This window comes from Oenanthe melanoleuca, chromosome Z (genome assembly GCF_029582105.1).
Source record: "Oenanthe melanoleuca isolate GR-GAL-2019-014 chromosome Z, OMel1.0, whole genome shotgun sequence".
In the NCBI taxonomy this organism is placed as follows: Eukaryota; Metazoa; Chordata; class Aves; order Passeriformes; family Muscicapidae; genus Oenanthe; species Oenanthe melanoleuca.
This window is the reverse complement of record NC_079362.1, coordinates 75,955,617-75,971,654: the sequence shown is the minus strand read 5'-3', so window position 1 is coordinate 75,971,654 and position 16,038 is coordinate 75,955,617. Positions and strand designations below refer to the sequence as shown.

Sequence of the window (16,038 nt, the reverse complement as noted above, 5' to 3'; positions counted from 1 at the left end):
CATTTTGGACACCAAGGCACCTTCTTTCCACTGGATTCCAGAGGAAAGCCAGACCTTTCCACATCATCCCTGGAGCTTCAGAGGAAACTGCACCTTCTCCAGGAGCACTGCTCCAGCTGAACCACATCTGCCCCTGCAGGAGGATGCAGCCACCATTGAATGGGACTGTGCCAACACCCTGACTGACTGACGGGTGTCAGCTTGGATTCTGACTCTGGCAGGGCTGGGATTGTTCTGTGTAATACTGCATTGCTAGTTTAATTTTCCTAGTAAAGAACTGTTATTTCTAATTCCCATATCTTTGCCTGAGAGCCCCTTAATTTCAAAATTATATTAATTTGGAGGAAATAATTTGGGTTTACACTCTCCATTTCCAAGAGAAGCTCCTGCCTGTACTGGCAGACACCTGTCCTTAAACCAGGACATGGGGGCTCCTCCTGGAACACTCCTGCTGGCTCTGCAGCCCTGTTCAGGCCCAGCATGGCTCAGGGATGGACAGCACACCTATTTTCCAGGGAGTATTTAATAATTTTATCCCTGTCACCCCCGTTTGGCCTGTCACACTGCTGAGCCCATGGAAACCCTGCTCCCTGCCCAGCCCTGCTCACAGCCAGGCCCTGCTGGAGCTGGGGAGGGAGCTCCAGGAGTGTGTTCAGTGTTCAGCACCTGGCTGGGTTCCACTGGCCCCCCCTCCCCTCCTGAGACCCCCGACAAACCAACAGAAACAGCCCAGGAGTTTGAAACCCCTGGTGGACACAGACACTTTGTGCAATGTTGACACACACAGCAATTAACTCAATTTTTCAGAGCTGCCTGCACTATCAAAGATGCCCTTGGGTATTTCCTCTCCAAAGCTTCATAAAAATTCACATGAACTTCCTAAAACATCTAATTTTCACATTAATGAAAGCAACCATTCAGAGACCCTTCATTTACACTTCATTCCACCACAACCCAAGGCTGGGCAGAGTAAGACCCTTCATGAAAAGGTTGTGTTCTTCAAGACAGAATATTTTTATTTTTATTTTTATTTTTATTTTTATTTTTATTTTTATTTTTATAAATAAAAACCTACTCTGAATTTAGCAATATGATTGTTACACACCAGCTCCCCTGGCACCCAGATTTCAGTTTAAAAACTGGGAAAACTTCCCAGGATGTCCCAAAGCCCCTCTCAAGAGGCAGCTGAAGTTGTATTTTTATTACTGTGCTGTTAAATCCCTAAAATCTGGTTAGCGCAGCTCTAACAGCTGCTGAGCCCGAGAACAAACAAAAATAAACTGCAGCAAAAACAGCCACATTTTTGTGACTGAGGAAGAACAATCTCTGGGGCAGCAGCAGGACCGTGTGAGGCGCCTTTCTGACGTTTAAATGAGTTTTTAAATAATCTCCTGATGGATTCCAGCCCCTGGCCAGTGGGTGGAAGCACAGATCCTTGCAGGGAGCCACCAGGAGCAGCTCCCAGAGCTTCAGGGAGGGATTTTTCCTCTCCCTCTGTTTTTCTTTAAGTAAAACCCAGACCAGCTGTTATAAATACATGTTATGGTATTGGCTTTTCACAATTATTAGGGTGTGGTGTTGAAAGGGTTTTTAATATATAATTTCTTTAGGAGTAGGATAAGCTGATAAAGTGTGCTTGTGGTGAGTGAACTGCCTGCTTGGTTGGATAACACCCAGTGAAGATGCTGCTACTGACACACCAGCTACCAGCACCGACCATCTGCAGAAATTGAAGATACAGCCCGAATTAAGACTAATAAGAAAAGTCAATTAATACCACAGCCAAGAAACATGCATGGTCTAAAAAGGTGGACTCAAGGAGTGGCCGTGCAAAACAGTTCTTGGAATATGGGAAATAGTTCGTAGAAAAGTTTGAAAATGTGTGATGGGTCTATGAATATGTAACGGGCTGATGAATCTAAGGGATGTCTCCAAAGCACCAGGTGTGCTCTGGGCTGAAAGCCAAACACCTGCTGTTATAACCTTTTGCTGTATTGTTTGTCTCTTACTGTCTTCTATTAAACCTTTTAAAATCTACCAAAAAAAAAGAATCTCATTTTTCACAAGGGTGTGCACCCATCCCAGGTCACGCCGTGTCGCCATCATCATCACTGCCCCTGTGTCCCCCTCAATTAATGCCTCCTGCAAATTTACTGAAACACCTGGTGGGTGATCTGGCACTGGAACAAAGCCCAAATTCCTCCCTACAGGCACAGCCCAAATTCCCTCCCTGCAGCCCTGAGCACCCACAGAGCCTGAACCAAAACAAAGCTGGGTGAAAAGCAGCCCAGCACCAAGCAACCCCAAAATGCAAATATTCATGTGATGCAGCACTTCATGTCCACTCTTAAAGGTCCTTTCCAACCTGAGTGACTTGCAGACGAAACCTAGACACTACCACTGGAGCAAACACCTAAAAATAAAAACCATTTATAAAATAATCACGCTGCCACGCAAGGAAGGCTCAGGCCTTTATTTCTGTAAATGAGAGACAGATCTGGCTTGTGGTCAGCTAAGCACACTCAGGTAACAAATTAAAGCCATCCCTCTTATCCCCATTCCCCAGCACGTGGCGCTGAGGTTTTAGAAGAACATTGAACCAGAGCTCACGAAGCGAGATGGAAAATCCAGAGTGGTGGCAGCTTGGAGTCAGCTTCACACTTCAGCTGTGGGCCTGCAAGACAACACTCAAAAGCAGAACTGGTTTTTTTTTTTCAATAGCCCCGCAGGCCTCTGCAGAAGAATAGCAGCCCATGGAAATGGGTTCTGGTTTCAGGGACGTGGCCACCGACCCCAGCGAGGCGAGCGCTGGCGTGGAGTGACCAGGCTGAGCTCTGGGGTCCAGCCCAGGGCAGCAAAGGGCCGTTCCCTCTGCCAGGAGAGCTTCCAGAGGGTGCTGTGGCTGTGCTGCTCCCCTCCTGTGCCTCTGAGCTCTGACCAGAGCTGCTCCATCCTTGGCTCTGAGCTCTGAGCTCTGCTCCATCCTTGGCTCTGAGCTCTGAGCTCTGCTCCATCCTTGGCTCTGAGCTCTGACCAGAGCTGCTCCATCCTGTGGCTCTGAGCTCTGACCAGAGCTGCTCCATCCTGTGGCTCTGAGCTCTGAGCTCTGCTCCATCCTTGGCTCTGAGCTCTGCTCCCATCCTTGGCTCTGAGCTCTGCTCCCCTCCTGTGGCTCTGAGCTCTGACCAGAGCTGCTCCATCCTTGGCTCAGAGCTCTGCTCCATCCTGTGGCTCTGAGCTCTGACCAGAGCTGCTCCATCCTGTGGCTCTGAGCTCTGAGCTCTGCTCCATCCTTGGCTCTGAGCTCTGAGCTCTGCTCCCATCCTGTGGCTCTGAGCTCTGAGCTCTGCTCCATCCTGTGGCTCTGAGCTCTGACCAGAGCTGCTCCATCCTTGGCTCTGAGCTCTGAGCTCTGCTCCCATCCTGTGGCTCTGAGCTCTGAGCTCTGCTCCATCCTGTGGCTCTGAGCTCTGACCAGAGCTGCTCCATCCTTGGCTCTGAGCTCTGAGCTCTGCTCCCATCCTGTGGCTCTGAGCTCTGACCAGAGCTGCTCCATCCTTGGCTCTGAGCTCTGAGCTCTGCTCCCATCCTGTGGCTCTGAGCTCTGCTCTCATCCTGTGGCTCTGAGCTCTGACCAGAGCTGCTCCATCCTGTGGCTCTGAGCTCTGAGCTCTGCTCCATCCTTGGCTCTGAGCTCTGAGCTCTGCTCCCATCCTTGGCTCTGAGCTCTGACCAGAGCTGCTCCATCCTGTGGCTCTGAGCTCTGAGCTCTGCTCCCATCCTTGGCTCTGAGCTCTGACCAGAGCTGCTCCATCCTTGGCTCTGAGCTCTGAGCTCTGCTCCCTTCCTGTGGCTCTGAGCTCTGAGCTCTGCTCCATCCTGTGGCTCTGAGCTCTGCTCCATCCTTGGCTCTGAGCTCTGAGCTCTGCTCCCATCCTTGGCTCTGAGCTCTGACCAGAGCTGCTCCATCCTTGGCTCTGAGCTCTGAGCTCTGCTCCATCCTGTGGCTCTGAGCTCTGCTCCCATCCTTGGCTCTGAGCTCTGACCAGAGCTGCTCCATCCTGTGGCTCTGAGCTCTGAGCTCTGCTCCATCCTGTGGCTCTGAGCTCTGAGCTCTGCTCCATCCTGTGGCTCTGAGCTCTGCTCCCATCCTTGGCTCTGAGCTCTGCTCCATCCTGTGGCTCTGAGCTCTGAGCTCTGCTCCATCCTTGGCTCTGAGCTCTGAGCTCTGCTCCATCCTGTAGCTCTGAGCTCTGAGCTCTGCTCCATCCTTGGCTCTGAGCTCTGAGCTCTGCTCCATCCTTGGCTCTGAGCTCTGAGCTCTGCTCCATCCTGTGGCTCTGAGCTCTGCTCCTCTCCTGTGGCTCTGAGCTCTGCTCCATCCTGTGGCTCTGAGCTCTGAGCTCTGCTCCCATCCTTGGCTCTGAGCTCTGACCAGAGCTGCTCCATCCTGTGGCTCTGAGCTCTGAGCTCTGCTCCCATCCTTGGCTCTGAGCTCTGAGCTCTGCTCCCATCCTGTGGCTCTGAGCTCTGCTCCATCCTTGGCTCTGAGCTCTGAGCTCTGCTCCCATCCTGTGGCTCTGAGCTCTGCCCCCACCACCAGTGAAAGTGCTGAGCTTTAGCTGAGGTATATCAACCATCTGCAACACAGCAGACACCAAACCTCTGTTTCTGCCCCATTTCCCCTCTCTGAACCCCTCTGGAGCACGTCCCAATGCTCAAAGCAAAGACTGGAGACCAATGGCTTTTCCTTTCTGAGCCTTGCAGGTGCCATGTCCAGCCCTGGACTTGCACCCCATCCCACCCACGCTGCTGATCAGCCACAGCAGCATTTCCATCACCCTGGTGTGAGATCTTCACAGCAAAATCACATTTCTGGGCTTGTCAAGGCCTGCTACAGCTAAACCTGCGCCTGGTCCCAGCAAGAACAGAAACCAGGGCTAGGACAGGGAACACTGCTGCTAGTTATGGGAGCCCCACGTGGGATTTCTTCACATCTCAGAGCACGGAGCGGATTGCTTGTTAGAAGGGCAGAAATAATTCACACAGGAGTAGTTAAATACGGGCCTTGCAGTACTGAACACAGCAGTTTCTCTTTTACAAAGGTGAGCAGAGCCCCTGTGCTGGGCAGCACAGCAGCAGGATGGCGAGGAGAGCAGAGACTGTCTGGTGTGGCACTATTTACACATCTTTAAAAAGCTGCCCAGCTGGATTAAATATAAGTACAGAACATTTCTCCCCTATACAAACTCTCGTTAGCTGATTAATTATTAAGGTGCTCGGAAGTGTGGATGAGAACAGAAGTTACAGTAGATCAGCCGTGTCTTCATCTATTTACACACAGTTTCCCGCTGGGAGCAAGGTGGCCAGCCAGGAGTCTGACACCACAGAAGGTGGTCTCTGTCAGAAGGGAAGCCAGCTCCACTCCAGCTCCTCCTCCAGGAGCAGAGTCCTTGCTGGCTCCGTGTGGCTGGTGGCACCTCCAGCTCCCGCCCAGCCCTCACTCCAAGCTGGGGTTTGCTGCTCTGACGGGCAGCGCTGGCAGCACCAGGGTGCCACACTGAAATGCATCACACGGCTCTCCAAAGAGAGCTCAGATCCCCGTGCATCCCCTGCTGCACCCCCTGCAGCGCCACGGAAGCTTTTGGTGTCAGAAGCCACAAACCAGCAAAATGCACTTAGCAAAAATTTTGTCTTCTCCCTGGAAAAGAAAAACAACAAACAAATCCCCAATGGCCCATACTTTGTAGGTCAAATTTCTTCCCCATTAACATTCTCAGAGAGTTATTTTTTTGTCTGATGGCCAAATTCTACCTCTAGTTCCATTCTCTGCTGGCTGATGGCTGGCATCACTTTATTCCATACCTGTACTCACACAGGTGCCTCAGAAGGGCTCAAAGTTTTGGGAACCAGCCAGGAGGGTATCTGACCACACTGAAAACGTTAATTTTGTCCTTGTCACTTCAAGCTGCTGTAGAAAAAGAAAGGAAAAGTAGTTGATCTGACTACTGTCTGTAAACCTACCACGTTCTGTCATTTTCCCCTCGAACACTGAAGCTTCAGACAGGTCCCAGAGATCGCAAGGCAAGATTGTTAAGGCAGTGTAAGGAACTCAGCACCTCGCTCGCTCCTCCCGACCCCCTCAGAAGCACTTCCAAGGCATCAAAGGGGCGTGTGGCTTGTGCTTGCCTTTCCCCAAAAAGGCATTTGGTACCGTGTGAGGAGGGGACGCTCGGCGGAGCCCTGGGCAGTGAGAGGAGGAGGAGGAGGAGGAGGAGCGGGGCTCGGGGCCCCTCACCACCGCTCCTTCTGGAACACCTCTGCCTGCACCATGTCCCCGGGGTGCTCCGAGATGCAGGCCCCGTTGATCTCGTTGAGCTTGTTGTCCGGGAGATCCTCGGGCTTGGCGCACAGCTGGAGCGCCCTGGAGATGAAGACGTCCAGGTCGAAGTCGGGGTCGGTCTCGCCGCCCACCTGGGCGGGCTCGGGGTGCAGGCGGTGGGGAGAGGAGGGCAGGCTGCTCTCCTGCACCTCGGGCAGGGAGCCGGGGCACTCCAGCCCCGCCTGCGTGCTCTTCACCCACTGGGCGATCTCCAGGAACAGGTTGGACGGCTCCTCTTCCAGCGCCAGCTCGGCGGCGGGCGCTATGGCTGCCCTTTTCCAGTGGGATAAATCCAGGATCAGCTTGGGCTCCGAGTAGTGGTGGGGCTTGCTGTCCCTCCACAGCAGCTTGTCCAGGTAGGAGGGCGACCCCACTTTGTAGTCGCAGGACCTGCCGCAGTCGGCGTCGAACACGCGGTCCATGGAGGAGTGGGACAGCTCCAGGAACCGCTCCGAGCTGCTCTGCGAGTATTTCCGCGGGTCCACCTGCGCCTCCTCGGCCGCGCCCTCCGAGCCCGCGCGGGGGTCGCGCTGCACCTCGTCCATGTCGCCGTGCCTGTCGTGCCGCCAGTCCAGGTCGGAGGACAGGCTGATGTGGTACCTGACAAGCACACTGCGGTTAGACACGGGCTGGACAGGGCTCTGCCGGCAGCAGCAGGGCCCGAACCAAAACTAACCAATTAAACCACACCAACCAAACCAAACCAGCCCAACCAACCAAACCAACCAAACCAAACCAAACCAACTAACCAAACCAACCAAACCAAACAAACCTGAAACCAAATAAACCAAACCAAACCAAACCAAACCAACCCAACCAAACCAAACTCAACCCAACCAAACCAACCAAACCAAACCAACCAACCAAACCAAACCAAACCAACCCAACCAAACCAAATAAACCAAACCAAACCAAACCAATTGACCAAACCCAACCCAACCCAACCAACCAAACCAACCCAACCAAACCAACCCAACCAAACCAACCAAACCAAACCAACCCAACCAAACCAAACCAACCCAACCAAACCAAATAAACCAAACCAAACCAAACCAATTGACCAAACCCAAACCAAACCAACCAAACCAACCAAACCAACCAAACCAAACAACCCAACCCAACCAACCAAACCAAACCAACCAAACCAAACCAAACCAACCAAACCAAACTGAACCAAACCCAACCCAACCAAACCAAACCAACTAAACCAAACCAAACACAACCCAAACCAAACCCAACCAAACCAAACCAAACCAACCCAACCCAACAAAACAAAACCAAACTCAACCAAACCAACCCAACCAAACCAAACTCAACCCAACCAAACCAACCAAACCAAACCAAACCAAACCAAACCCAACCAAACCAAACCAATCAAACCAAACCAACCCAACCAATCCCAACCCAACCCAACCAAACCAAACCCAACCCAACCCAACCCAACCAAACCAAACCAAACCAAACCAAACCAAACCAAACCAGCACTGCTGCTGCTGGCTTTGCCTCCTGCTGGCTGATTTAACACCTTGCTGGCAGCAGAGATAACCTTCCTGTGTCATAAAATGTCTTGTGTCTTAACATTTATAAAGAGCCTGAGATTCAGGAATAAAAGCCCAACAACCACTAAGTGGCCCCTTCCTTTAGACGTCCATCACCTCCCCTCCACTTGGGACTGAAATGTGATTAACACCATTAATAACCCACAGCCCACAGATGGGGGTGAGTCCTTCCTGCCTGGCGACAGGACAGCCAAAGACATGACCTTAAAGCCCAGCTGAGAGTGGACATCACCAGTTTGTCCTGATCAAGGTCAAGGGCCCAGAGCATTCTTGAAGGGTCACCTTGCTAAGTGATGGCTCCTCCAGCCAGCTGAGCTTCTTTCTTACAGTGACCTGGCAATACCCACGTGACAACACACGGCTCCCAGTGACACCTGATTTACTGGTTCCTGGCTGAGCTCCTTTAAAATGCCTTGTCACAGCTGTTGGATCCCAGAAACCTGGGAGTTTTGAGCCTTCTGACACTAACACCCTGGAGAACACTGCTTTTGAGTTGGGGCCTTGGAAAAGGCTTCCAAATTTGAGTGGTGGAGTTAAAATCATTGGTGTGTAGTTAAAATAAAAGTGTGTGATTTCACACAGTGAAGAGTTTTAAATTTGAGGCTTTTATAATATAGTAATAGGTATGGGACAACATGGAGGATTTTGGATGTTGTTTCTTTCTGTGTTGTTCTTCTTTATTCCTCATGATTTCAGTAGGAGTTTTGTGACCTGCAGGTCACAGGAGTTTGGCTATTGGGTCAAAAGTATAAATAATATGTGTGTTAGTTCTTTATTGGACTGTTTAGCTTTCAAGGACCTTGTATCCACTTTGCTCACTTTTAGCTGGTAGCTAGAAGTGCTGCAGAACTCTCTGTACTTCAGGTAAGATTTGATAAACAACCAAATCTGAACATGAGAAAATTCATCTCCTTTGTGTTCTTAATCCTGACTCTGAGTGAAGACAGAAGAAACTGCAGACAAGCCCCTAATTAAGTGGTGCAGACACCACCTTTACACCCAGGCACTGGGGCTTTCTCACTGCTCTTCAGGTGTCCCTCAAAATAATCTCTCGTCCCCCAAACACCTGGCCAGTGCTGCAGAACCCACAGCCTTGATTCAGCCCCCTCTTAGCTCCTTGTGCCACCCCAGGAAAGCCAGCTGAGGAGCAGGTGACAAGGTGACCCCCAGGAACGGAGCTGCTGCTGGGGGCTGGCAGGGGGCTGGGACTGTGGGGACACACTCAAGGTGGATATCCTGCTCCCAGCCTGGCGCTGGTTCACTCAGGCTGAGAGACTGACAGTGAAGGAACGGGCTCTCTGGGGAATTTTTTCAGTGCTGGTGAAATCCAGTGGGTCAGGAAGGCGAGGAGATTTAATTGCTACGCTAATGCTGCAGACATCCTCGGCCAGCTCGCTCCCCACAGCTGGGAGGAACTCTGAAAACTGAACCTCGTTAATTCTGAGCTGCTTATTTTGTCCTTCCTGCTCCAGTAACTGGGGTAATCCCCCAGAACGTGAGAGACCTCAGCTCAAGGCTTTGAGCTGTCCTAAACTTCCAGCATGGCTTTCAGCAAACCATTTAAACGTCAACACGTTTAAATTTAAATTTAAAAAATCCAGGATTTTTTACAAGGCCCCCAGGTCTGTGGCCTACAGGGTTTATGCAGCTTGAAAAGTGATGAATGTAGCACTCCAAACCAGGCTGTGTCCCCAAAAGGTACAACAATTACGTTATTTTGTAACCTGCACTGTAGGGACAGAGCCACAAAAACCCAAATGGAGACAACCTAGGCCATGAATAAAACCAGGAGCAGAAAGGTGCTCGGCCACTGGGGTGTGCAGGCTCAGCTTCTGGAACCCACAGTGGATTCTGGAACCCATGGAGGATTCTGGAACCCATGGAGGATTCTGGAACCCATGGTGGATCCCCTGTGGAATCCAGGTGGGTTCTGGAACCCATGGTGGATTCCCTGTGGAACCCACGGTGGATTCTGGAACCCATGGTGGATTCTGGAACCCATGGTGGATCCCCTGTGGAATCCAGGTGGATTCTGGAACCCATGGTAGATTCCCTGAGGAACCCATGGTGGATTCTGGAACCCATGGTGGATTCTGGAACCCATGGTGGATCCCCTGTGGAACCCATGGTGGATTTCCTCTGGAATCCATGGTGGATTCTGGAACTCATGGTGGATTCTGGAACCCATGGTGGATTCCCTGTGGAATGCATGGTGGATTATGGAACCCATGGTGGATTCCCTGTGGAATGCATGGTGGATTCTGGAACCCATGGTGGATTCCCTGTGGAATCCATGGTGGATTCTGGAACCCATGGTGGATTCTTGAACCCGTGGTGGATTCCCTGAGGAATCCATGGTGGATTATGGAACCCATGGTGGATTCTGGAACCCATGGTGGATTATGGAACCCATGGTGGATTCTGGAACCCATGGTGGATTATGGAACCCATGGTGGTTTCCCTGTGGAATCCATGGTGGATTCTGGAACCCATGGTGGATTCTTGAACCCGTGGTGGATTCCCTGAGGAATCCATGGTGGATTCTGGAACCCATGGTGGATTCCCTCTGGAACCCATGGTGGATTCCCTGAGGAATCCATGGTGAGGCTCTGGGAGGCTTCAGCAAGGGCTGGAGTTAGAGCACGGCACAGAGAAGGAGAACCTGTCATCCTTCAGGGGTCTGGAACGAGCGCGGTGGAATCCAGCTGAGAGCACAGGGGCTGACCTGAAGCTCACCCAAACTCTGCCTGGAGCACCCGAGGCAGGCTCTGCCCTGGCACTGTACCTGTCCCAGGTGGACATGTGGCTCTGGCTGGCCTCCATCAGCAGGATGTCGTCGATCTCGTCCTCGATGCGGAAGGGGTGCTGGGACACGGGCTCGTCCTCGGGGCACGAGTAGGGGCTCATGTAGGGGTGCTGCAGCCCCATCTCGGCCGTCAGCCGGTCCATGGGGTTGAACGTCAGGATCTTCTCCAGAAAATCGATGGCTGCCAGGCAGAGACAAGCAAGGTCACTAATTGCTCAGAAGCAGTAACAGATTCCTTGCCACGACGAGCCTCAGGGAGCTCCCGTAAAAAACCCCCCTGGATCACAGGATCACAGGATTCGGGATCACAGGATCACAGGATCACAGGGTGACAGGGTGACAGGATCACAGGGTGTCAGAATCACAGGATCACAGAATCACAGGATCTCAGGATCACAGGGTGACAGGATCACAGGGTGACAGGGTGACAGGATCACAGAGTGTCAGAATCACAGGATCACAGAATCACAGGATGACAGGATCACAGGGTGACAGGATCACAGGATCTCAGGATCAGAGGGTGACAGGGTGACAGGATCATAATAACAGAATCACAGGATCACAGAGTCACAGGATCACAGGGTCACAGGGTGACAGGGTGACAGGATCACAGGATGTCAGGATCTGAGGATCACAGGGTCACAGGGTGACAGGATCTCAGGATCAGAGAATCACTATCAGGATCACAGGAACACAGAGTCACAGGATCTCAGAGTCACAGGATGACATGATCACAATCACAGGATCACAGGGTCACAGGGTCACAGGATCACAGGATCTCAGGATCTCAGGATCTCAGGATCCCAGGATCACAGAATCACAATCACAGAACCACAGGGTCACAAGATCTTAGGATCACAGGATCACAGGGTGACAGTATCTCAGGATCACAGAATCACAATCAGGATCACAGGATCTCAGAGTCACAGGATCACAGGATCTCAGGATCTCGGGATCACAGAATCACAATCACAGAACCACAGAACCACAGGGTCACAGGATCTCAGGATCACAATCAGGATCACAGAGTCACAGGATCACAGGGTCACAGGTTCTCAGGATCACAGAGTCAGAGTTACAGGATCACAGAACCACAGGATCAGAGGGTCACAGGATCACAGGATCAGAGGATCTCAGAATCACAGAATCACAGGATCACTGAATCACGGGATCCATCACAGGATCTCATGGTCACAGGATCACAGGATCCCAGGATCATAGGATCACAGGATCACAGGATCTCAGGGTCACAGAATCACAAGATCACAGAATCACAGGATCCATCATAGGATCACAGGATCTCAGGGTCACAGGATCACAGATCACTGGGTTGGAAGAGACCCCCAAGATCATTGAGTCCAACCCAGCCCTAGAACCTCAACTAAACCACGGCCACATGCAGCCTTCTGTAGACACATCCAGGGATGGTGACTCCACCACCTCCCTGGGCAGACCATTCCAGCTCTTTATCACTCCTTCTGTAAAAAACTTTTTCCTAACGCCAAAACTAATCTTCTCTTGGTGCAGCTTCAGACTGTGTCCTCTCATTCAGTCAGCTGGTGCTTGGAGAAAGAGACAACCCCAGCTGACCACAGCCACCTTTCAGGGAGCTGTAGAGAGTGATTTGGTCACCCCTGAGTCTCTTTTCTGCTGGCTGAACAGCCCCAGCTCCCTCAGCTGTTCCCCACAGGGCTTGTGCTCCAAGCTCCTCACCAGCCTTGCCGCCGCCTCTGGATGCACTCCAGCCCCACCATGTCCTTCCTGAATTTAGGGGGCCAGAACTGGACACAGCACTGGAGGTGGGACCTCACCTGTGCCAGGAACAGGGGAAGAGTCACTGCCCAGATCCTGGTGGCCACCCCATTCCTGACACAGGCCAGGAAGGAAGACATGAGCTACAGCCCACAGCCCAGGAGCCAGGAACAGACCAGAACCAGGCACTTCTGAGATGGCAGCACTCCCCTCAGAGAGCCGAGAGCGTGCACGGCAGGAATCCTACATCCCACAGGTGTCACCTCCAGCAGAGCAGCAGGGCTGAGAGAGCATCCCACACCTGCACAGCACAGCACACCTGTGTCACACACACCCAGAGCTGTGACCCCAGCACAGCACACCTGTGTCACACACACCCAGGGCTGACCCCAGCACAGCACACCTGTGTCACACACACCCAGGGCTGTGGAACCAGCACAGCACACCTGTGTCACACACACCCAGGGCTGTGACCCCAGCACAGCACACCTGTGTCACACACACCCAGGGCTGTGGAACCAGCACAGCACACCTGTGTCACACACACCCAGAGCTGTGGAACCAGCACAGCACACCTGTGTCACACACACCCAGGGCTGTGACCCCAGCACAGCACACCTGTGTCACACACACCCAGGGCTGTGGAACCAGCACAGCACACCTGTGTCACACACACCCAGGGCTGACCCCAGCACAGCACACCTGTGTCACACACACCCAGGGCTGTGACCCCAGCACAGCACACCTGTGTCACACACACCCAGGGCTGTGGAACCATAACAGCACACCTGTGTCACACACACCCAGGGCTGTGGAACCAGCACAGCACACCTGTGTCACACACACCCAGAGCTGTGACCCCAGCACAGCACACCTGTGTCACACACACCCAGGGCTATGGAACCAGCACAGCACACCTGTGTCACACACACCCAGAGCTGTGACCCCAGCACAGCACACCTGTGTCACACACACCCAGAGCTGTGGAACCAGCACAGCACACCTGTGTCACACACACCCAGGGCTGACCCCAGCACAGCACACCTGTGTCACACACACCCAGAGCTGTGGAACCAGCACAGCACACCTGTGTCACACACACCCAGGGCTGTGGAACCAGCACAGCACACCTGTGTCACACACACCCAGAGCTGTGACCCCAGCACAGCACACCTGTGTCACACACACCCAGAGCTGTGACCCCAGCACAGCACACCTGTGTCACACACACCCAGGGCTGTGACCCCAGCACAGCACACCTGTGTCACACACACCCAGGGCTGTGGAACCAGCACAGCACACCTGTGTCACACACACCCAGAGCTGTGACCCCAGCACAGCACACCTGTGTCACACACACCCAGGGCTGACCCCAGCACAGCACACCTGTGTCACACACACCCAGAGCTGTGGAACCAGCACAGCACACCTGTGTCACACACACCCAGGGCTGACCCCAGCACAGCACACCTGTGTCACACACACCCAGAGCTGTGGAACCAGCACAGCACACCTGTGTCACACACACCCAGGGCTGTGACCCCAGCACAGCACACCTGTGTCACACACACCCAGGGCTGTGGATACAGCACAGCACACCTGTGTCACACACACCCAGGGCTGTGACCCCAGCACAGCACACCTGTGTCACACACACCCAGAGCTGTGACCCCAGCACAGCACACCTGTGTCACACACACCCAGGGCTGACCCCAGCACAGCACACCTGTGTCACACACACCCAGGGCTGTGGAACCAGCACAGCACACCTGTGTCACACACACCCAGGGCTGTGACCCCAGCACAGCACACCTGTGTCACACACACCCAGGGCTGTGGAACCAGCACAGCACACCTGTGTCACACACACCCAGAGCTGTGACCCCAGCACAGCACACCTGTGTCACACACACCCAGGGCTGTGGAACCAGCACAGCACACCTGTGTCACACACACCCAGGGCTGTGACCCCAGCACAGCACACCTGTGTCACACACACCCAGAGCTGTGACCCCAGCACAGCACACCTGTGTCACACACACCCAGAGCTGTGACCCCAGCACAGCACACCTGTGTCACACACACCCAGAGCTGTGGAACCAGCACAGCACACCTGTGTCACACACACCCAGGGCTGTGACCCCAGCACAGCACACCTGTGTCACACACACCCAGAGCGGTGGATACAGCACAGCACACCTGTGTCACACACACCCAGGGCTGTGACCCCAGCACAGCACACCTGTGTCACACACACCCAGGGCTGTGGAACCAGCACAGCACACCTGTGTCACACACACCCAGAGCTGTGACCCCAGCACAGCACACCTGTGTCACACACACCCAGGGCTGACCCCAGCACAGCACACCTGTGTCACAAACACCCAGGGCTGTGACCCCAGCACAGCACACCTGTGTCACACACACCCAGAGCTGTGACCCCAGCACAGCACACCTGTGTCACACACACCCAGAGCTGTGGAACCAGCACAGCACACCTGTGTCACACACACCCAGAGCTGTGACCCCAGCACAGCACACCTGTGTCACACACACCCAGGGCTGTGGAACCAGCACAGCACACCTGTGTCACACACACCCAGGGCTGTGGAACCAGCACAGCACACCTGTGTCACACACACCCAGGGCTGTGACCCCAGCACAGCACACCTGTGTCACACACACCCAGGGCTGTGACCCCAGCACAGCACACCTGTGTCACACACACCCAGAGCTGTGGAACCAGCACAGCACACCTGTGTCACACACACCCAGAGCTGTGACCCCAGCACAGCACACCTGTGTCACACACACCCAGGGCTGTGACCCCAGCACAGCACACCTGTGTCACACACACCCAGGGCTGTGGAACCAGCACAGCACACCTGTGTCACACACACCCAGAGCTGTGGAACCAGCACAGCACACCTGTGTCACACACACCCAGGGCTGACCCCAGCACAGCACACCTGTGTCACACACACCCAGGGCTGTGACCCCAGCACAGCACACCTGTGTCACACACACCCAGAGCTGACCCCAGCACAGCACACCTGTGTCACACACACCCAGGGCTGTGGAACCAGCACAGCACACCTCTGTCACACACACCCAGGGCTGACCCCAGCACAGCACACCTGTGTCACACACACCCAGGGCTGACCCCAGCACAGCACACCTGTGTCACACACACCCAGGGCTGTGGAACCAGCACAGCACACCTGTGTCACACACACCCAGGGCTGTGACCCCAGCACAGCACACCTGTGTCACACACACCCAGGGCTGTGGAACCAGCACAGCACACCTGTGTCACACACCCCAGAGCTGTGACCCCAGCACAGCACACCTGTGTCACACACACCCAGGGCTGTGACCCCAGCACAGCACACCTGTGTCACACACACCCAGGGCTGTGGAACCAGCACAGCACACCTGTGTCACACACACCCAGAGCTGTGACCCCAGCACAGCACACCTGTGTCACACACACCCAGAGCGGTGGATACAGAACAGCACACCTGTGTCACACACACCCA

General features: G+C 53.8%; 1 protein-coding gene across 1 annotated transcript in view; it reads right to left on the bottom strand.

Moving 5' to 3' along the window:
• Positions 1-2,458: 2,458 nt before the first annotated feature.
• MAPK4 (mitogen-activated protein kinase 4) overlaps positions 2,459-16,038 on the bottom strand; it is an 81,354-nt gene continuing 67,774 nt past the window's right edge. Inside the window, exons 5-6 of the mRNA XM_056513702.1 lie at positions 10,727-10,928; positions 2,459-6,982 (exon numbers count right to left, since the gene is read on the bottom strand). Of these exons, the coding sequence (XP_056369677.1) occupies positions 6,295-6,982; positions 10,727-10,928 (890 nt within the window). The 3' untranslated portion in view covers positions 2,459-6,294. The remainder of the gene's footprint in view (positions 6,983-10,726; positions 10,929-16,038) is intronic.